At 37.4% G+C, this 24,454-nt stretch overlaps 1 protein-coding gene across 1 annotated transcript in view; it reads right to left on the minus strand.

Moving 5' to 3' along the window:
* Window positions 1-24,454, minus strand: part of LOC124413421 (dipeptidase 1-like) — a 1,027,592-nt gene that overhangs the window by 508,323 nt on the left and 494,815 nt on the right. The window contains exon 6 of the mRNA XM_046893982.1: window positions 8,701-8,851. Coding sequence (XP_046749938.1) covers window positions 8,701-8,851 — 151 coding nt within the window. The remainder of the gene's footprint in view (window positions 1-8,700; window positions 8,852-24,454) is intronic.

Here is a 24,454-nt window from a genome sequence, read left to right on the forward strand (position 1 = left end):
GGGGGGGGGGGGGTCTCCGCGTTCTGCAGCAGCAGCAGCTTCCAAGATAAAAATTATAGTCAACCACGTCTGAGCCTGCACACGCCCATCCCTCCCCTATCAGTAAAGAAAACGTTGAAGATACCCAGCGGGAGAATCGGCTGGCGAAAAGCGGCTTCGAGCGGCATAGAGATGAATTCTGATCCCTAGACTCTTGACCGGGTGATTTATGTTTATGGGACCTGGAGAAAAGTATTGTTTGGGAAAAGCCTTTTGAGAAAACGTAGCAGCAGTCAGTAATTATTGCACCCAGATGGTGAGAATCCGACTCTGCGACGATTAGCCAAGACTGAGCCGCTTGGTAAATTTCTGCCTAAGGTTTTTGCGATGGTTTATAATGGTGCATAAGCACATTTCCAAATATTCTGGCATGGTTTTAATTTCCTCCTTGTGTCCCTATCCCACTGCGTTTATTATCGGCATGTGCTGAGAGGCAGCATTTCCAGGAATTTTTTTAAGTGGTCTAGCGTTATCTAACTTAGAGCCTCCCGCCGTCAAACAAGACCCGACAGGAATCCCCCCCCCCCCCCCCCCCCCCAACACCGCTGCAGCCGCCTCGCCCGGCCTGTAGGAATGGGGGGAACCCCCCCATCGAAACGCCGCCATTGTGCGCCAGAACTCTCATATATTATCTACTTTTCTTATTTGTTTTGTCACCCATTATTTCGATTTTAACGTCACTGTGGTTTCAAATCTCACTCTTAACTTCATCACTGTCAATTTTAGAATTATCTCACTATAGGACTCTTGCGTACCTTTCAAGTACGCTACTAGTGTGCGTGAGACCTGTGTACGTATACAGTCGTCAGCGCCGCCTAACGTGGTCGTCTGACAAAACTCGGACGTTGATTCCGTATATGTACACAGCAATACAAGCACGTTTTCTTTGCTTGAAAGGTACGCAAGAGGCCTATACTTTTCATATTCACCGCTTATACGTAAAACTATTGAACTGGGACCATAACCTACTGGGTTATGTTTTTGAAATAAATTATAGAGTTTGAGTGTAGCGAGTTATTCGATTTATTATTCAGAGGACTGTCCGGAGTGAGAGCTGTCGGAAAACCGAACCATTGAACAGTTAAACAGAATATGTCTAACGCTGGTTGTCTTTCGGCGTTTATTTACCTTACTATTTGTAAACAAGGGTAACCTTTTCGAAGAGAAACCTATCGCCTTTTCTGTCTTCGAGCCATACACACTAGATTTGGCATTGTACATCAAATATATTCCTACTATACTAGATTATTTTTGCTCATGTTCCAACAAATACAACAGTTGATCTATGGAACTGCGGACGCAGATGATTTAGAAATAATTAATGGAAATCTAGCCTCACTAAAAAACACGACAGACACCCTAAACGTCGTTGTCACGAAATTCTTGCACCATCATCAGGTCCAAATTAACACCTTGAATGCAAATCAGCTCGAACTTAAACGGTCCTTCCAATCCGTAAGGGAACAATTAGACTTACTAAAATTAGAAGGTAATGAAACGCTTGCGTGTATCATGAGTACACGGAGGCCGTAACATCAAGTTTATTCGAAATTGTAACGGTTCAAATCTCCCACGTCGAAAAGTCAATAGAAGAACTAGAGGATGGATTTGACTAACAGTGTGTCACATAATATGTTCCAGCCAATAACATGGATCTTCTCGAATAGGAATACCGGCTCGCGAATCTCTGTTCAGCTCTCTCTGGTCACTCACCTCTGGTGGAAGGAACATCTCTTCAAATGTTACGGGCGTGTAGCCATATAAACAAATCTAACAAAATTACCGTACAAAACATAAATAAAAAGAAAAGAAAAACTAAGTCAGTGACGAATCAACATTCAAATAAAAAAAACCCTATAACCGATAATAACAAAAGAGTTACAATAAGAGACGAAATTATGAACACGTGGAGAGAAGCCATTAAAAAGGAGAGTGAATTTAAATAAATAACTATAAAGGGATAAAGACATTTTCAATTTATAATTTTACACACAAAAACTATTTATGCATATATACAATTTTATAGTTTGCAAATTTTATCATTTACAATTTATGTTGAATGAATGAGTGGATGGATGAATGGGTTTCTGATATATATATAATTAAAGCAAACAAATGAATATTCAATTCAATAAATAACAGACTCGTAAGCTTTTCAAGCTCATACATTATTTGTGTATTTTTATTTTTTTTATTTTGTTTAATTTTTACCGTGATTTAGTCTAAGAAATTAAATAAATATTACAAAATCAAGGAATTACAACGACTAATTGATTCGTAATGACTGCTATCCAATTAGGAAAGCATCATATTGTTGACAGTACTCTTCTCACTCCAAAAGAACCTATGACAGCACTTCAAGCTTTCGATGCCCATAAAAAAAGTCGCTGATACCTATTAAGGAAGAAAATTACAAGCAATTTCTTCAAACAAGCGATTCAACGATAACTGCAGATAGAGGCAAACTTATCTATACACTAATAGTACCTTACCTAGAAAAGGAATCATAGGTAATAATCCAGAATATCCTGGTACCCGTAAGGATAAATTATACTTATGTAACACTTAATGTAATATATGCTTTGAAATTAGTACGTAAGAATTTTATAAGAGAAGTCGCGTTTTCTCAACTGAAATAGATAATTAATTATTTCATCGCTGATTATCGTGACTTGGGGCATCGCAAAGATACCATGGAACTTTGCAAAAAATTAATCGACCCTACACTAAGAGAATACACGCTCAGTGGTTTTCTTCTAACAGACATTGCTTACATAAGAACGCAAGGTTCAAAAATAATCTTACTCTCCAAACCAATCGAGGTAACTATATGCCCTCCAACGCAGAGCTTCATTATTCAAATTGTCGAGCCATTTCTTATAACCATAAATCAGAGTTGTGAACTTCACACTTTGAAAACGCGAGTCAAATAGATCGCAGAATACATGACTTTTCAATTTATAGAAATACATGCGGATACAATTTCCCCACTACATCAATTTGCGACAGGTCGGGAAGTTGTATTGCACCATACAATTACCTTGGATACTCTCAAGGAGCAAGGACAAGGCATTTTAGACCTCGAGAGTATCCTCGCGAATAACAAAGTGACCCTTAAGAACAACGATACTTAGGCTGACTTCGAAAGTATAGGGATCCCATCAATTGCTGCCACTAATGATCAAAACTCTCATTTTGTATTAAATTCGTAGTTAATTCTATTTTCAATGAACAGTATAATACACTGTTCACCTCTGTGTGTAATTCTGCATGACAAGCTTTCTCGGTTCGTTCCTATTCATTTGCCTTTTTTCGGATATACGGACTAGACTGCCGAGACCAGGTATATATTTTTGGATGGCTTATTTTTTATTCGTAATTTCTGCCTTCACTTTATCGACTGTCTTTAGTATCTGCTTATTATTAGGTAAACCTTGTTCTCTTCATTTCGCTTGTTTTTTATTCGTAAATAAAAAAACGTCCAGCGTTATACACTTAAACAGATAACAAAGATACGTTTTTATTTCACGACTAAGAACTGCGTCAGCAACTGACAAGCGATAGCAGGGCGCCACATACAATGTAAACAATACGCGTATGCTCCTGGGTTTTTCTCGGAGCGGAGCGCGTCGAGTCCCGGCCGCGAGATTTGTCTCTTAATTCTATGCTTTTATTGCACGTTTTCTTCTTATGCTTCTGGCAGAGTAAGATAATATGTAAATGACAATAAAATACTTACATGCTTGATTGAGCTTCATTAGATCTATATTTTTGTTTCAAGGAATTAAAAGTTCTATAGCATTTCGGGTGGCAACCAATGCTGTCACTTACTTGCACTGAAAATTCACACTCATTATATTTCATTTTATGTTTTATTCTCAACTGCAAAGTTTCCGTACACTTCGTTGACGTATTGTCTGTGAAAAGTTTTAAGACAGGATGTGATTGATTACACACGAAACACTTTTTCTGATCCATCGTTGCCAATCGTTACCAGAATACCGGAGAATATTGGCTCTAACATATTTCTGAGGGGGGAAAGAGTCCCAACCAATAACAGGGTTCTGCGACCAGTGCCTGCGACCCAAACACGAAGGAAGTTGTTTTTTTTTACAGTTTTCCATCAAAGAAACTGCATAGCTTGTATGCCACTTCCATTTTAACAAATAGTCCAGTGAAATTACGAAATAAATAAACATAAACGACATTGGCGCGGATTTCGCTCGGTAAAGTAAGGTATAACTCCGAAGATATTGGTATTAGAAAAAAAAATTATAAGAAAAAGTTGTTCATAATTCAAGGATCTACAACTTTGACAATTGGTAAAATTTTATAAAATTGAACGGTTAGGGAGAAAATGGTGAAAAATGAAAAATAAGGAGAAAAAAAAGTAAAATTTTTGCCTTTCGGAAGTAATAAATTGAAAAGTATTGATGATAAGAAAAAGATTCGGATAAAAAAGTTAGTAAATTTAATTTAGAAGAGAAAAGGTCTGTACAATTTTTTGCGTAACACTAACCGTTCTTGAGATATCGAATTAAACGCGTTTTCATCGAAATGACCTTGAGCTGACCTTCGGAGAACCCTTCAAATTGGAATTTATGCTCAGAATACACCCCCCTATCGATCCTTCATAATCCCCAAACTAGGGTATTTGATGTTTATTCAACCCATTTTCAGCCGTAATTTGACAGGACTAAAAGTACAATACTAACTTTAGTTATAAACCAAGAGGCATACTAAGTAAAAAACACGGATTTGTTTTTCACAACTTCATTTTTATTTTTTAATATAACGAACCCACTTAACTCGTATGCCATTTGACATATCAGCGTTTTAGGGTAGAAAATTTATATGGCAACTAATTTTGTACTTGATGAAATCACGGAATTTTCTTCCATAGGTGTATCACATTTCTTTGAATGTAAACAGTAGGGGAGCGAGGGGCTTGTTGTAACAGTTTTCATGAAAACATATATTTTGAGATCTATTGATTAAATTGCTACTAAATAAAGATGGATGGATACTGTGACTCTTTCTCACCAAATCAAGTAAAAATAATACCATAACTATTGGTCATTATTTTACAATCAATTATTTTCTAGAAGAAGTGCGGTTTTACAACTTACCTCGTGCTTGGGGCAAGTTATAACGTCTACCGGGGCAAGTAGTGACGACAAAAAAAAAAAAAACAATAATCCTTCCAATCATTTATTCTTTGTTTATTTTTGACTAAATTGACATCTCTCTAAAGTAGGTATTATGTAATTATCAAAAATCAACTTAAATACACTTTTTAAGTAATCAACACCTCCAAATTGAGTAATTAACAGTTTTATTTAGTTAAACACTACTTATAATCATCATGGCACTTCTAAGTCACAGTAAGTAATTAAATTATTTATATCTAAGGTATGCTTCGTAATTATCTCTTTTTAATATCGATCGAGCAAAGTATTGCACTTATATAAGAATCAACATTTGGTGGGTTTTTATTATAATTAAATTCAGTCTTCATCCGAGCTACAATTAATACAAATAAAAGATATAGTGTCTCCTGTAACACATCCTACATGTGCCCACATCCTACAAATGATACACTCGACCCAATCTTCTTTATTTGAATCTGTGTAAGCTTCACCACATACCAGACAATACCACTCTTCTGATTCAGATTCTGAATCTGAACATAAAATCTTTTTTTCACCTCTGTCCACTCCGGTTTTTTTTTGTTGATTTACCTTTGCCTTTCCCCTTCCCCTTTCCTTTACATTTTCATTTAATTTTCTCATCTTTTTTCTGTTTTTTTCTTCATCTTTTCCTCATATTCCTTTTGTAAAGCTTCTTTTTCAGGAGTGTCCGTCAATGCTGTAGATTTTCTTTTGCGTCTGCTATTCGTATTCGTTTTTCTTGATGGCGCCTTTGATAGAGGTCTAATCTTCGATGGCGGAAAAGTTTTTTGTAGACTGGAGCAACTAGGAGTTGGTTCGTTCGCAGTTTCGATTTGGCTTATAATTTCCGCGGTGCTGATATCTAATTCAGGGGCAGAATCTAATAATTCTGGATTTTCAAGATTCAATGATAAATTTTCTGTGACATTTACGGCATCTGGCTCTTGTGTAGTATCTGGACGATCAGTAACATAAGATGGCGCAAAGTCAGAGTCTTGGAAAATATCAGCATTCAAAGGCCATACACCAGAAGCTTTAAATCCACTCGTAACATTAGCAGGGTTTAAGGCAAGCGGTAACGACTCTTTCACAATACCTGGGATGTCATATATTGTCATCGTTTTTCCCGAATTGTTGTGCATTCATGCTCTCTGTGCCCTATTTATGTAATTTTTAGAAGGGCCGTACACTCCTACGTCTAAGGGTTGCAAATTGTGGGAGCAGTGCGGGGGAAACGATAACATGATGACATTATTTTCTTTGGCTTTTTCAACAACTCCAATATTCACGTGTGAGCTATGGTTATCAAGTAGCAACAGAACTGGCTCTTCCTTGGTGGGTTTTGCGTGTTTGATAAAATGATCCATAAAAATTGAAAATTCTTTTTCGGGCATCCATCCAGAGGAATTACCAGCTCTGATGCAATCTGGAGGTCCACCACGAATAAACAATTCAGAATATTTGAGCCTGGGAAAAACGAACATCGGTGGGATAAAATTACCCGCAGCGTTACAGGCACAAGCAAGTGTTACAAGAGTTCCCCTCTCAGCTGATGTGATAGCTCCAATTTGCTTTTGGCCACGAGCAACTACTATTTTCTTAGGTTTTTGAACCGTTGTGACCCCTGTTTCATCAATGTTCCATATTCGAGAACCATTAAACTTATATTTTTTGAGAAGTCGTTGATATATTTCAAAGAATAAATTAACGTTAGTCTTATTGAAAGACGTCGCTCGACTTAAAGACGTCGCTTCTGGTGTGCTTAAAGATAAATGTGGATTTCTGCGCATAAAATTTTGGAACCAGTCAGTACCAGCCATGTTATTTTGATGCCAAGAAGGAGGAATGTTTTTAACATTAACCTGCACACCGCATTGGTAAGCTAGTTTCCTTACTTCTATAGGAAGTAGTCCGAAATATATTTCGGCGCACTTGAGTAGGTAGGAAGCCATCTTACCTTCTTCTTCTGCAGTAAATACTTGTCTAGACTTAACATAACCAACTCTTAAACTTTCATTATTCCTCTTTTTCTTTATGTATCTATAAAGAGAGACGTGACATAATCCGAAAGTCTGACTAGCTTTCCGAATACTGCATTTTTTTTCTTAAACTTCAGCTGCCACTAACTCGTACACTTCTTGGCTTTGTGTTGCCCGCTCTGACTTTCTTTTATACACCCTCATTCTAGAAGAAGGGAAAAAAAATAAGTAGGTATCTACATCATAACTTCGGGCATGTTGTAACACATTACAACATCATGGTATGATTTTTAACATTTATCAAGATAACTATTTAAACAATTTAGCAATCTTAAAAACTGTTACACATTATCAGAGATAGATAAATTTGAATGTAAATTAGACATAGAAAGTTTAAAATTAGTTGATAATAATAACGCAAACCAAAATTTTACGACAGTACAATTTTATATTACCTGGCAAAAATGAAGCGCGTGCACACTTCCGCTCACTGCGCCGGCCGGCGGGACACTGGCTATGGCAACATGCTGCGGTGCGGTTTATAGGTCAAATCGAGTCAAAGAAATACGCTAATAAAGTTGAAGATCCTAGTGAAAAGAGCCTGCTACTACTTACCGCTGTTACAACAAGCCCCTCGCTCCCCTACTTGGTGATGCGCCAACGATATGCCATTTCGTTTTCCAGAGTCTTATGAGAAGACCTTGTATACTTATCAGTGGCAGCCTGTGCAGAATCGCCGAATAATTTTTCATTCTCGTACAAGTTCGCGTGACCGTTACAGGCCTTTGGGCGCACGTTAACGGTACGCCAATGATCTTCTGAGGGTTTTTAATTTGAAACTTTATTACGAAACACATAGCATACTGAGTAAAATCGTAGCAGAAAACATCAATTGCGAACAAATCATTAATTAATTTTTAATATGAAGAACACAGCACGACTCTTCGATTCCTTCATTATAATCATTGGAATATACATAAAATAATACCCTTTGAAAGGCGTGCTGGGTCAAATCACATCCCAAAATCTGTTACTATCTCCCGGTCAAATGTGCTGTATCGTTACGTACATACACTGCGTAAGCACGGGGGTTTTTCTCCACCGGGGAATCATCCACCGACAAAGTAAGAGTGCCTTGCGGACCGCCTATAGACCCACGTAACAACAATAAACAAGTATCAGCCAGATCAACCGTCTGGTTCATACCTGAACTTTAAACCGTCTTTCCTTACAACACAATATTTTCCTCGGTTGCAAGATTTCTTGATGAAAGTGAAATACAAAAACATCATTTTTGTTTGAAATTTGCATAACATTCTAATGGAATCAATGAAACAAAGTTTAATATATTTCAGTAGATTTTTCCTTCACTTTACCCTGCCGAACTCAGTTGACATAATTTTGGAATACGAGATAGGGCGCATTTTTGGTAAGATCAATGAATAAATAAGTATTGGTTTAATGAAGTATTAAACAAAATATCTACAAATGAGAAAATAATTCCTACTTACCAGGACGTATCACAGGCATGTGTCAAGGTAAGGTATCTAGCCCCAAGCCCGTAAAATGTCCGTAAGACTCCAAGAGAATTTCCGAGAGCATGTCCACCTTCTACGCCAATGAGGCTAGCAATCTTGCCGTCTCTATGAGCCTCCAACAGACCTGATAATGGAAATTGTCTTTGTACAAAAATGCCTCAGAATTTCAAGTTTGTTTTGACGTACGAATTACTTTAGGAAGATTATTCAGTTTTGATTTATCATTCAATAATATGCGTATAAATACACTATTTCACTCATTAGCAGTAAGCAATTTAACTCTTGAATTTCGGTCTCACTGTAATTTCTTTAGTTATGATGTATACTAAAATATGGGAATACTTTCATTCGTAGGCTGTAGGCCCTACTGTTGAGAAAAAACACTAGAATCAATCGGGCCGCTCGGTAGAAAGACATCGTAACTCGATTTAAGTTTCAGCCTCAAAAAACAACTACGACGTATCTATTATTCTCTAACTAAGAATTATTTTATATTTCATTATTATAAAAACGATCAGACTGAACATGGCATCGATTCCCGGAGGCATACTGATCTTACCGTTATCTCGTTGCCGGAAATGCGTTAAACCTTCCCGGTTTCCCAGCAACGGACGCGTTATAAGTCCAGAGATATTAAATTAGATTTACCGTACCATTTACATTATTTCAGCAACGAAAAAATGATAAAACAGGCTTTCTATTTAGTTAGTTTATTGTCTATTGATTAATAAGATATACTGATCAATGCGATTGCACTTGATTTCACGTTTATTGTATATAACAGCTTTTACATCAGAAAACACACGTTTTTTCACGAGGAAGGAAGCCGGTAAGTTAGAAGTACCGCACATGCTAGTTGTATCCAACGTTTTTGGCTAAAGTTAATTTCAAACATAAAATATTAGTCATTTCGGGCTCTAGCCATATAAACTTAGTATTATCCAAACCTCTATGGATAAAGCTGTTATCATGATGGTTATAAAAATAAACTTTTACGTATAAGGTTCATTGTAAATAATATATTTTCGTCATTTAGAAATATTAAAGAAATATAATCATCAGTATAAATATTTTCATTTGTTGGCGCAAGACAGGCTATGATGGCATTTTGAATTGCAGAGAACGCCCGTTAATTTACACTTGCATCTTTTTGAGTTGCAGCCTTATTTACAGTTACACCTTGTATACCCTTGACCTCCAGTATGCGATTGAATGTTCGCGAGTTGTCGCAAACTTTTTATTTCATCTGATACCTCTGTTAGATTGACTAGTTCTGCGTTGCATGGTGTAAATTGATTCCTAGTAAATCTTGTGTCTATCGTACCGTCAGCATTCCCTAACTTATACAATCCTGTGTCATCTACGTCAATAATATCCATTAAAATATTTCGAAAGTCACTTCGTCCTCTATCGACGTCAGGTATCGGTACTCTGACAGTGTCACCAATTTTACAAATTGAAAATTGTGAATTTGATCGTGTTTTCATTTTTTTAGCTTGTGACATTAAACATTCCTGAGCATTTATTCTGTCGTTAGTAATATCAGCCTCCTTTTACAAATTTCACATATTCCGTTTTCCGTTTCCGAGGCGTTACAATTCTCACGTAGACTTTTTGTCTGCGTGCCTACTGCATCTTGTCTAGAATCGCATTCTTGTTCAGAAATGTCGTCAGCGAGTTGGTTGATCTCTTGCTCCGTTGCAATCGCGCTATTGTGTTCGATTATTTCCTGGAATTCCTCTTCGGTACGAACGGTTAAGTAAACCTCTTTTGGTAGGGCTGTTGTGGATAACCCTAATTTTGCATTGCAACCAAACATCGCTTGAAATGGAGATCGTTGTATACCAGCATGATGTGCTCTTACAAAATTAAAAAAAGGTTAAAAATTGAATAAATTGAATTGAAAAAATATATTCTTATGTTACAAATAACAACCTGTTTTTCATAAATTGAACAAAACGTAGTCCCTCTGACCATTGATTGCAATTTTCATTTGTCATCCAAGTCATAAGCATGTTTTGTATGTCTTGATTCGCCCTTTCTACGCTTAGTCCAGGAAACGGGTATTTTTCGATGACACTTCTTCAGAATTATTGAGATTAACATATTCGTGTAGGGCTGATAGCCGCGATGAAGACCTACTATTTTCCAACCACAGATTCACCGGCCTTTTTTTTTCCCACGCCTTCAAAGTTGGCAAAACGGTAAAAAACGTGGTTTTTGGGCGATAGCGACGAAACTGTGAATTTCTCAGAAAAAATGTGGAGAGATCATTTGTAGATATTAAAAAGACGAATAATTTGGCGCGTCGCAAATCAAAATCGGTTAATTAGTTTTCTCGCAAAGTAATAAAAACTTTTCAAAATGGGCATTTTTCAATAACTAATAATTAATTCAATAATGCATGTATAGCTTTGAAAATCTCGGAAAACATGTCTCTTAGTGTACTGCAGAAGTGTGCAAAAGCGGGGCTCGATCGGATAAATACTTTGCGAGAAAAGTAATTTGTTATTAAAAAACCGATTTTTTTTCAAGCAATGTCCAGGCTGGTAAAAAAATCGCAGAGCAATTTAATTAGCGACATTTCATTCGAGAAGGGTCCTACTACCATGTACACTTTGTGGCAAAACGAAATTTTATAATTAAGTAGGTGAAAAATGGCTGTGAAAAGAGGGCACTTTTTGCAGTCATAAACAAATGCAATTCCTCCGCCAATTTTCATGTTACAGAGTCGAGATTAACATCATTCGAGAGCTGTTATTTTTACACGAATTTACGAAAAAAAAAAGTACCGAAAGTCAATTAAGGGGGGAGATAATTTTTTTTTTTTCAACAATTATCGCACGGGCTATTTTCAACGCAGGGGGCTAAAAATTGGACAGAGTATAAAAGAAGACTTGTACTATCTGCCATAAAATTTTCCAAGAAATCTCTCATAAATTTGCAGCTTATTTTTGCGATTTGTTCACGGGCAAAACGCGGCCCCGCCTATGGCGGTGGAGTGGGGGAAGCAATCTTCGCCTGCGGGCGAGCGCTCTCAAACTGAATTCGCGCGTTCAAATTTCACGAAGATGAAATATCTCTTGAACAAATTGACATATCGGGTTGATTCTTTTTTTAAACCCAACTAACTTTTACCGCTGATCATTAATTTGCTGTCAAAAATTTAAAAAAAATTGTTGTTCCAGCTCAAAATTTACTAGCGATTTTTTTTTATTTTTTTTTAACCGTTAGTTAATTAATTTTTATTTTTTTTCTGAATAGGATTGTATTGTCGTACAGTTTTTTAGCAACTGTGTCCGAAAAAAAATTATTATCCGAAAAATATATTGTTGTTGGAGCATGCTTTTCTTTGTTTTTGAGAAAAATTAAACAAATCAGGGATACAGTGTTTGAAATAATTCGTGAACGTTTTTACATGTTAAGAGTGCTTATTTATTGCAAGAAAACGTTATGAATAATGCACAAACAAAACGTATCGTCGGTAAAAAAATGCACAACAAAAATGCCATGCACAAACATAGAGGTACATGTCATAGACATCGATGACAGCAGCAATGACAGCGAAAAAGAAATTAAAGAAGAGTTTGAAGATTTGCAAAGTGGCGAGGCCGAAGATGAATCGGAGGTAGCAGTGAAAAGAGCAAGGCTAGACAGTTTAGAATAGATTCACATATAAGATTTATTTTTAAGAACCGTACGTTTAATAAAACATTGTTAGTATTTAAGTGGTAATATTAATATTGGATCTTTGTAAAATTCGTAGAAAGAAACACCGGATGCGTCCGAATGACAATTTTTTTTACCGTCGATACGTTTTGTTTGTGCATTATTCATAACGTTTTCTTGCAATAAATAAGCACTCTTAACATGTAAAAACGTTCACGAATTATTTCAAACACTGTATCCCTGATTTGTTTAATTTTTCTCAAAAACAAAGAAAAGCATGCTCCAACAACAATATATTTTTCGGATAATAATTTTTTTTCGGACACAGTTGCTAAAAAACTGTACGACAATACAATCCTATTCAGAAAAAAAATAAAAATTAATTAACTAACGGTTAAAAAAAAATAAAAAAAAATCGCTAGTAAATTTTGAGCTGGAACAACAATTTTTTTTAAATTTTTGACAGCAAATTAATGATCAGCGGTAAAAGTTAGTTGGGTTTAAAAAAAGAATCAACCCGATATGTCAATTTGTTCAAGAGATATTTCATCTTCGTGAAATTTGAACGCGCGAATTCAGTTTGAGAGCGCTCGCCCGCAGGCGAAGATTGCTTCCCCCACTCCACCGCCATAGGCGGGGCCGCGTTTTGCCCGTGAACAAATCGCAAAAATAAGCTGCAAATTTATGAGAGATTTCTTGGAAAATTTTATGGCAGATAGTACAAGTCTTCTTTTATACTCTGTCCAATTTTTAGCCCCCTGCGTTGAAAATAGCCCGTGCGATAATTGTTGAAAAAAAAAAAATTATCTCCCCCTTAATTGACTTTCGGTACTTTTTTTTTTCGTAAATTCGTGTAAAAATAACAGCTCTCGAATGATGTTAATCTCGACTCTGTAACATGAAAATTGGCGGAGGAATTGCATTTGTTTATGACTGCAAAAAGTGCCCTCTTTTCACAGCCATTTTTCACCTACTTAATTATAAAATTTCGTTTTGCCACAAAGTGTACATGGTAGTAGGACCCTTCTCGAATGAAATGCCGCTAATTAAATTGCTCTGCGATTTTTTTACCAGCCTGGACATTGCTTGAAAAAAAATCGGTTTTTTAATAACAAATTACTTTTCTCGCAAAGTATTTATCCGATCGAGCCCCGCTTTTGCACACTTCTGCAGTACACTAAGAGACATGTTTTCCGAGATTTTCAAAGCTATACATGCATTATTGAATTAATTATTAGTTATTGAAAAATGCCCATTTTGAAAAGTTTTTATTACTTTGCGAGAAAACTAATTAACCGATTTTGATTTGCGACACGCCAAATTATTCGTCTTTTTAATATCTACAAATGATCTCTCCACATTTTTTCTGAGAAATTCACAGTTTCGTCGCTATCGCCCAAAAACCACGTTTTTTACCGTTTTGCCAACTTTGAAGGCGTGGGAAAAAAAAGGCCGGTGAATCTGTGGTTGGAAAATAGTAGGTCTTCATCGCGGCTATCAGCCCTACACGAATATGTTAATCTCAATAATTCTGAAGAAGTGTCATGAAAAGGCCTCTTTTTGAACCTATTTCTTGGACTAAAGGTAAAGATTCGAGGCGTGTTTATCACGCCAGGCGCCCAACAAAATTTCGCGATAGCTTTGGTAAGCTGCAGATTGCATCGCGGGTTGCCGAATCATTGTGCACCAGGTTAACTCTAGGGAACTTCTCCGGGTGAGCAAGAGCAGCGAAAAACCTCGTCACAGTATACGCATCAAAACTTTATAACTCTTCGTCCAAATTTTTTTTCCAAGTTGCCGAGATATTCAATTTTATTGCAAAATGAGCTTGCACTACTAAGCTTCAAGATTCAATATCACCCAATCAAATAGTAGAAAGATGGTTCACAATGTATTTGAAAGGAGCGAGGATAAGCGTTCATGAAAAATATTCGTCCGGAAACCATCGAAGATTCTATTTAACGAAAGTAATGTTACATATAATTTTTTATCAGCCTTCTGCCAGTTTGAAAATTTTGAAAAAAATTGTTATATTCAATTTTGCAATTTTTGTGTATTGTGTAGAGGGGCCCACGGACGATTGCCATCAGCGAATAAGGAAACGACCCATGTATTTGTATGTACATCAGTGTACTCACACGAGAGCCGGGGGTGAGGGGTACGTATTGTAAACCACAACCTATTTTAACCAACAAGTACTTGTCATGCTGTAGGTTGTGCGTTGAAAAGACGGAACAAAGATGAACACGCTCATATTTTATAGGACAATTCATCATAACCATTGGACGGTTGCAGCGTCGCATGCGGATCGACATGACGCAAGGATGTCTTGAAGGAGTGAACTATATACAAATTTCATTACTTCGCGAAGGGTGTTAAAAATTCACCTCAACCGGGAGAAGGAATTGTTTCGCACAAGCCCCAGCTTCGTTTTTACCACGATTCTCCAAAATTGTTTAACCCTTAATAGTCGCACGGGGTTAAATCAACCCCGGCCGTTTTTCGACGTGCGATACCTTCAAGAAATTGTTATGTTTTTTCAACATTTTTTTTTTTGTCATTTCAATAATTATACGACTTGGAAATATTCGGCATAGTCTTACACACAAGGGTTGAAAATACATTGCGGTATTTTACATGGCGATATTTATGAAATCAGTTTGAAAATATTTAGTGCTGTGTAATGAAATAATATTGCGCGATACGTTTCAATGTTTATTCAAGGATGTAGCACAGAACACGGAATTAAATTTCTCACATCCTTTGTAAAATTGTGAAGAATAGTGAGATGTCGTGGACCACCTGGCAGATGCCAAACTGCTTAACGCTTTGTATATCACTTTCTGGGGGATTCGCTTCATAATATTTGTTTGGTTGATTTTTAATTGTTAAAGAGATAGCGACCAAAATTTTTGTCACATACCAATACGGCCAAAACCTCATCAAATTATTAGATTCGATTATCCTGAACCCGAAAATACCAATATCATACATTTTCCGCGTAGCGTTTGACCTGCGCGAATTTTCAAAAATGTCAAAAAATTTAACCGAACTTTATCATAGGAATATGTCTGATTTTCGGTCTGTAATTGAATGATAGCTGTAAGATAACGCAAAAATGTTTTTCAAGAAAATCTTTTTTACCATCAAAATTGGGTTAGTGCATGTGAAAAAAATAATTTTCAGACACAAATTTTGTAGCGTCAAATTTTGAGACCGTTTTAACAATGTTAAAAAATTTTGCCGATCGGTATCATAGCAATATGTCTGAAAATTATTGGAAGTGATAAAATATGTTGTCCAGATGTAGACAAAATTCATATCAGACAAATTTAGTGTAGCACCTTCTCTATCAGACGACTTTTCGATACTCCGAAATCGTATTGAATCATATTGAAGTCTACATACAAGCCAATGAATAAGACAAAAGCTGTAGGAAATTGAATTTCCTGCAACTTCAATTCGCGCATTTTTGTCGGAAATCGCTATTTTCCGAATTAAACCTGAAAAAATCGGTGAAGTAAAACTATTGTATTATCTGGTTGATTTTCGAGTGTAAGGCATACATGAACATAAACAAACTTGTAGAAAATTGAATTTGCAACAATTTTGGTCGTAACTTTTTTTTGCCTACAGTCAATATTCAAGGTCCTACGCGACTCCGAAACGTTCTTTTCGTTTTTGGGAGCGATACCGCGCTCAGATTATATGCTACGCGCAAAATGTCTGAAAAACTTTTTCGGCATAAAATGACAAAATCTATGCACATTTTAATATCAGACATATTGCTATAATACCGAATGCCTTTTGTTTGACAGCAGACATGACCTCCCACGCAGTTACTACACTTTTAACCGTTTCGACCCACCTAGTTGGGTTCGGAATCATATAATCTAACGATTTTTTACAGTTTTGGCCGTATTGCTATGATACATGGTTTTGGTCGTTATCTCTCAACTCCTGGTATAAAGGATAGCCTCAAATTGTTTTAGATTTTTCCAAACAGCCGTTATTTGAAAGAAAATTGTTTTGCTGAAATAAAAATGCCTTTCTTAAAACCTCAAAGAATTCCCAAAAATCTGTGATTATATGTAGAATATTTTAAGCAATTACCAACAGTGGTCAGATATTTTTGCCCTGTGTTTAATACGCTTAGAACGTTGGAAAAAAAAAAATTAAAATCAAGTCTTCCCATTTCGGGAAGATTGCTTAAAATGAATATAATTATGGGTTTCTGGCACTTTATGCATGTTGTAAAAAGGCGCCTTTTTACAAAAATTCCCGAAGTTTCCCAACGTTGCAAACGTGTGAAACACAAAATAAAAATTTACCCACTATGGGTAATTGCTCAAAATGTTCTTCATATAATCACACATTTGCTGGAATTAATTCATATTTAGACGAAACGCATTTTTATTGAAGCAAAAACTTGTTTTGCAAATAACAGCTAGTTGTAAATAAATTTTTGAAAATTAAGGGTTCCGTGAAAGACAAATTATATAAAATATTCTTCAATCAGTTACTGGCATTTAAGGGACATATAAGCATTTTTAGGGAGATTTCCTATGAGATTAGGGAAAATACAAATTATCTAGTCTAATGAGAGATACCTTACACTATTTGCTAAATTTACTATGGTTTTTCTTATTTTCATGCAATAGGAAATATCCCGAAAAATGCCGATATGTCCTTAGAATGCTATCAACTATGGGAATTTTTCATAACATTTTTATCCGTGTACTTTTCGACTCAATGTAATCACAGAAACAATTATGAGACAAATCCGAGAGGGTCAGGGTTATATAGGGTCATACGCTTGGGATGGAATGCTCCATATGAAAGAATTATAAAATAGATGTAACATACATTGCATCCTATACCATTTCTAAGCCATCTAATAACGACGAGTCTAAAAATAAGCACCGTGTGCGGCGGGCTTTATACAATGTATGTTACTTGATATATTTTAATGGCGGACACATCTGCAGTAATAATCAAAATTAGGAGCGTTGCGAATTCCGTCGCAGTCGGTATTTGCATATACGTCTTCATTTGCATGCAAGATCCGAGTCGGTACTGTTGGTGAGGTTACCGATCCGAATTCAGGTCTCTTACCGACCGCGTTTTCTCTAATATTCTGTTGCGCTACTCTCCGGTAGGGAGTATCACCGTCGAATGGTTTGAAACTGAGGAAAGTTACGCAGAGGGCGCTTCGATCGATTCTAGATTTTAGATCCAGGTCAGCGGCGCCTTAATAGAACATATGATAACACAACTAGATCCGCGGAACTCTGACGGAGTTTTTTTTTGGATCCAAAATATTTTTCTTTTTTTTTTCACAAATCTCAACTCCAGCTTTTTTTTTGTTTTGATAACACGGACACATTTTTTCGATTTCTTTTTTTTTCAAAACATACTCTTCTTTTATTATTATTTTTAAAGGTTTGGTAATTCCTCTCAAGATAAAGAAATGACCTGACCTTGGGGGGGGGGGGGGGGGGGGGGGCAATGTGACGCCCGAAAGGCATCATGTATTATAATCTTCGTAAGCGATCCACCTCCCGCGAATCAATCATTCCTTGAATTAACTTTAGCCGTCGCAAAGCACGAATATAACATATAAAAGACTGAATCTAGCCATATAATATTCCAGGCAAGTAAAACCAAAGAGAATAGGATAACAGGTATATTTTAAGAAGTATACCTATATGAGGCACGCTAAATCGGCACAGCAAGCAAAAACCCATATCCATAGAACACACGGCGTCCGAGCCTCGCGTGCCGACAGAGAGGGGGAAGCAACCAAAGTAGTATAAAAGCCGGCGCCTCGGACACAGATGGACACTCTTGTCTTCCAGCTCTCCTTTGGAGAAGCTAATTCCCAAACAAAGGATCAGCCAAGGTCGCTCAGTTGATCCAATTATATACATTGTGTTCGAATGGTATAACGGCTATTTAAAGTGTTATATTCTTCCACTCGAAATCTCAGATCATTTCAAACAGCAAACCTGTATAAATTACTATTATCTTCATTAGATGCACTGCAGCTACTCAAACGATCTATAAAGACCCTCATTAATTTTAATACAAACATATAATTAATTAATTCGGTAGCTGGCGCCGATATTAGGCCACACAACTTTCTATATTACTTCATTGTTATTATTTATCATTATTATTATTTTATCACTCGATACCGTTTGATCCTTTATTTTCTTATTTTTTTTTTTTTTTGTATAATGTTACATGCCTCATGGCAAAATAGACTGATTATTCTGATTTTGATCAACAACCACGAGAAGAGAGATTCAATCAATCACCCACACTTCCATCCCACGGGCTGCGTCTCATCACCATTGCAGTGAGAGATTCATTGCCACTACACACACCTACACGGCTGCGGTCGTGCGTTACTGCAGCGTACTCTGCACTGCTAAATCCTCCACTCGACTCACCGGCTGCGTCTACGCTCTTTTGCAGTGGTAGATTCTTTGCCACTTCACTTACACAAATCCTCACACTCTCGCGCACAACGTTGCACTTTCCCATCGAAGGACGAGCAGCACTCTTGGGCAAAGACCGCCCACACCGACACCGATCGACATAACTGCCCCTAGCGAGGGGATAAAGTACGTCCAACGCGTCTGTAATAGGCACAGCAAAAAGAGAGGTTACAGGTTCATATAGAGTGTGCGCACGTTCGATTCACACACACATGGTTTGTATGTATTGACTCTCATACTTCCGCAATAAAAAACAGCATTTGTCTCGATTTTGTCAACACACGAAAATAGCATTCAAGCGTTTCTGCATTATTTGGAGGAAAAACAATATATTGTATTGCTCTACTTTCAGCTGGCATCTTGGGGTGTTCGTGACGTAAGATATTTTAATGAGATTCGTAACGTTTACATTTTCCTAACTTAGAAGTTTTCAAATGTGACTCACAGCACCACTTGTTGTCAGGTGACATTTACCGCTTTCCTCGAATGTCATTTAGATCTAAGAGATTTGGATGAGATTCGTAACGCTAACATTTCCGTAACTTAAAAGTTTAAAAATGTGACTCGGAGCACCATTTGTTGACATCAAGATTCGTAGCAGCGAATCGCTGCCAAGTTACCTTAACCCTTAGCGGCATAGTGGCATTCCAGAATGCCACCTGTTTTAAAACACGTTTTTACGATTTTAGAGTAGTTTTATTCGATTTAAACGTTTTTTTTGTAATTTTATGATCTTGATATGTTAGAGGATCAAAGTTTATTTTTAAATTGTTTTTATGTTTCGTTAATTTGTTTATATAAATTAATAAATTCTGAAAAATAGCACTTTTTTTCAGAAAAAATGTATTATTGAAGATAGTTTTGAGAGTATCCTTACGATTTGTGGTAGGCGGGGGTTTTTAGGGTCGCTGATTACGAATCCGTTTTCAGATTTGCAAAATTGAAAATGGCGGTTACAATGTGGCGGCTGTACACTTCAAATGACGGATTTTATGACCGCAAAACGATTGCAATTGATTTGAAAGTATGGAAAAGATCTTGGGTTTTATGATTTGCGAAGGTCAAAAGACTTTTTGCGTTTTGGTCCGCCATATTGGATCCGCCATCTTGAATTTTTAACTTTTGAGTGCGGATTCGTAATCAGCGACCCTGAAAATCCCCGAGTACCAACTTTCGCTCTCGTCAAACGAGTTTTTGCACGTTTGGTCCGCCATATTGAATCCGTCATCTTGAATTTTCAAATTTTGAGTGCAGATTCGTAATCAGCCACCTCAAAAACCCTCGAGTACAAAATTTCAAGTCGATAGTAAGTAAGGAAAAATGTGTGCCGCTAAGGGTTAAGGCGAGAGCTAGCCGTGAATATGTACCCGGCCGAACTACTTTCCTATCTTACCGTGTATAAGCATTGTGTTATATCTCAGGAACGCGTTAATATTTCCCAATGAGACATACGTCCCCAGTACTCCCAGCTCATATGACCTCAGTTTTAAAGCCTGATCGAAATCTATAGAGTGCTTTCCGCACACTTAGCTGTCAAAGATAATGAAAAAAACATTTTTCTTCTTCTTCTTCTCCACGCCGGACTGCCTTGTGGACACGATTCCGCTCGAACGCGTGTATAAATCGACTTTAAGTTTTGAACACAGAATTTTGGCATCGAAATCTCGCCCCCTATCGATTTTGGTATAAATCTGAATCCGCATTTGGCCGGTAAAATATCATAAAGTTGCAAAGCGGGTCGATAAAAGATAAATAAAACAAAATGGTTGCTGGGTAAAGCAGCTATCAATTAATAATGCAACTGCCAGATGGCGCTGCTTGCGATTAACCAAAATGGCCACCTTGTACCGCTGTCACGCTGTAATGTGAAATGTTTATGATAACTTGTTACTTGTTCCTTCATGTTAGCGAATCTTAGAATCAATTTGCAAAGTTCGTGAAAATCGGTTATGCCTATGGTATTATGAAATAAGTGAGTGAGAGAATCGGTGATCGCGTGTCGTACGAGGGAAACAGAATGACGAACTGTGGTTTCAAGCAGATTGTTATCATTAACTTTCAGAGGGCTGTCATTTTTCCCTTGAAATTCGATATTTTTCAGAGGTCTGATTTGTGTATATAAATAGTCAGACACAAATCGTGGAGTTTCCAAGTTATCTACTGACTTCTGAAAGAGCTAGTCCAGCCTTCTAAAGGTCAATTATTAGGGGCATTATGAGCTCTTGTGATTTCACGAAACGGATCGTCCGAGGTAGGTGCAAATTTAGAATCGAACCAAAGAAAAGATGAGATATTCTGCAATCGGATACAAATTCAACAAACACCCTGAATAATAAACAGAATATAATCAGCCACATTTGTGACATGCATACATGGCTATTGAGCAAATGCCAAGAAGAAGGTTGTTCACTCGTCATAATTGCCATAAAACAATGCTAATCAAAACTATTGGAAGAATACTCACGATGCTTCATTCATATCGGACGGTATGTTACTTTGTTAATTCTTATTGGATTATATTCATACACAGAACATTCAATATATGAACAGTTTAGCCTCAACCTCTTTATCTCTACCAAATGCACAACCTGTTCGTTTATTATTTTTATGTTTTGTACGTATTTGTTGAATACTTTACTTTATTTCATTGTTGCACGGTGAAGTACTTATCAGTGATAAAATGGAACCTTTTCTTTGCTTGATTGTTCTTTCGTTTATTTCACAGTCATTTGGACCATTCCTATCCTCTTACGCATCCATTGGAACCTTTAAATGTTACACCTCGGCAAGCCTACATTCCAAAGAGAAGGTAACCCACAGCTGTGCAAAACTGAATATTCGACATATCTTATCGGAACAAAACGATTGCCATCAGACTACTAAGCGTTTACTTCACTTATCTGTTGTTCAGCATCACTAACCACTCACCAAGAAGACTTATAGACATCTGTCAATACTTAGATCAACGGTATCCTATACATATTCATATAAACCGAATCACCTAATCTCATATGATATCGACAAACACAATAATAAGATGAGGATGAAGTTAATAACGTTGCTGTAACAATGCGTGTTTGAGAAAAATCTTGACTTTGCACCTCCGATAGTGTACGATACTCAATAAACCATGATAACCAATACGTACTCCCACTTTGAAAAGCCAACTCTCTGAAAAGTCATTTTGAAACTAGGCAATAATAATTTTTTCCCCGATGTTTGATTACAACAACATTACTAACTTCAGCCGCATATACTACGCTAAAATCAATTCTTTTGTTAAATAAAATCCTGATTGTTTTTCGTTTCATGTTTCACAGTCACCTGGCCCATTTTTATCCAACCGTTGATCTGTGAAACTCACTAAAATTGTGCTGCGGCATAACTACGTCTCAACACAAAAGGGCAGCGACTTAGAATTTGGCACTCTATGTATCACTCATTGTCTTGAACCACCTTTACATTGACTTGCCTATCACTTACTTCATCTACCTATCCATGAGCACCATTGACTTTCCAGCAACAAACGGTATGCACAAACCACAATACTATTACTAATAAACCACCTGTTACCATATGAAACGAACTATACAGGGTGTCCCAGACTAAAGTGCAAAAATTGATAGGGGTTGTAGCGAAGGCCGAACTGAGTGAATTAACCCAAAGAACATGTGGTCTCCGAAGTCGCGTTCGCGAGATCCGACCGGTCAAAAAAGACCTGCTAAGCGCCGACATGTAGGCAACCGAATGTACATCAGGCAACAATTAGCGGTCTTCTTGATGCGCGTGTGACTATCAACGCGAAACATAACGCGTTCAAATGCACGAGTTTCAAACAGAAACACTCCTGACATTGAATTTTGCCGGCGGTGTGTGTGCTTGATTGCCTAAATGCCGGCGTTTAGCGAGACTTTTGACCGGTCCTATCTCGCGAACGCGACTCCAATGACCACATGTTCTTTGGGTTAATTCATTCAGTTCGACCTCCTGTACAACCCCTATCAATTTTTGCACTTTAGTCTGGGACACCCTGTAGACTTTATAAACAATAGTAGTACAAATGCTTGACTAATCGAATGTTTTTCGATTTGTATGTGATTGTTGTTCTGTTTGTTTTTTACAGATACTTCCATTATTCTTATTAACACGTTTGTGACAGAAATTATGCTCCGTGTTGACGACAGTGAAAATTCGAAAACACATACCACACGAATATGAATAACACACAGCAGTCTACAATACCCATGCGACCCATACAAACGTGGAAAATATCATACGCAGGGCGAACGAATGAAAACGCATACGAATTCATAGAAAACCTAAGAGAATTACAGACGGGGTACGACATAACGGACAGACAGCTACTAGACAATTTAACCCCGATTTAAGACGAAGACGCGAAAAATCGGTACCGCCTAAACCGCGGAAAATGGCAAACACGCGCGCAATTCGATGTCGACATACACATTCCAAGACTCACAATACGGAGACAGACTAGAACACAAAATGAGAAACTACATGCGGGGACAATTCGAAAAAATCACACCATATCTGAACACCATTCACACAACTCATACCCCCATACCCAATACACAAGCAACTGGACATAGCATACCGGAACACAAGAATAGAATACAAATGGTATATAAAACCATACGACTTCGCGAATTTTGACCTACTAGGAAACGCGGCAAAAATGTGGGAATCAAACGTAGAATGGGAAAACACTAGACAACAAACGATCAGATCGCAAACACCCACCTTTCGCCAGCAAAATTACACAGCATCACACTAAAACACGAATACATTCACACCACGGGTGGTAACACACACAAACACGCACCGCACTATTACCCACACCAAACATACCACCAGCGTTAACCTACAACCTGCCAACAAGCCGTCAAACACAAAACAGACTACCATACCAACAGACTCAAGCACAGACAGACACAAACACAGCAACAAGCAGATGCTTCAACTGCAACCCAATAAGACATTTCAGGCGAGAATGCCCTCACGCACAAAACCAGGAAAACGAGTAAGGGAACACCTAAGCAGGGTGGAGATAGCTCCCGTAAACAACAACACCAACACACCCGACTGCACAGCATACACATTGCACAATTACACATACGATCCAAGATTTCACGTGCGAGTGGATATGATAGGCTTCGAATTCAACGCGCTAATAGATACAGGCTCATCTGACTCATATGCAGGCGCGGAAACCATCAAACTAATACACAAAGCACAAATAGACATATACGACACACCGAACAGAACACTTAGCACAGCGAACGGTTCCAAAACTCCGATAAGCGGAGCTACAATGCTGCCACTGCGAATCGGCAAGGTCACAAAACTGATACATTTCGGCATGGTAACGACACTCGCAGAACCATGCATCCTCGGCGTAGACGCGCTAATAGAGTTCAGCATGACAATTAATTACGAAAAAAATACGAGGTCAATAGCGGATCAACCAGAATTAAAATACAACATCACACATAACCCACAGAAACTACTACCAACACCAATCGAAACAACCATAC

This window comes from Diprion similis, chromosome 12, assembly GCF_021155765.1.
Source record: "Diprion similis isolate iyDipSimi1 chromosome 12, iyDipSimi1.1, whole genome shotgun sequence".
Lineage (NCBI taxonomy): Eukaryota > Metazoa > Arthropoda > Insecta > Hymenoptera > Diprionidae > Diprion > Diprion similis.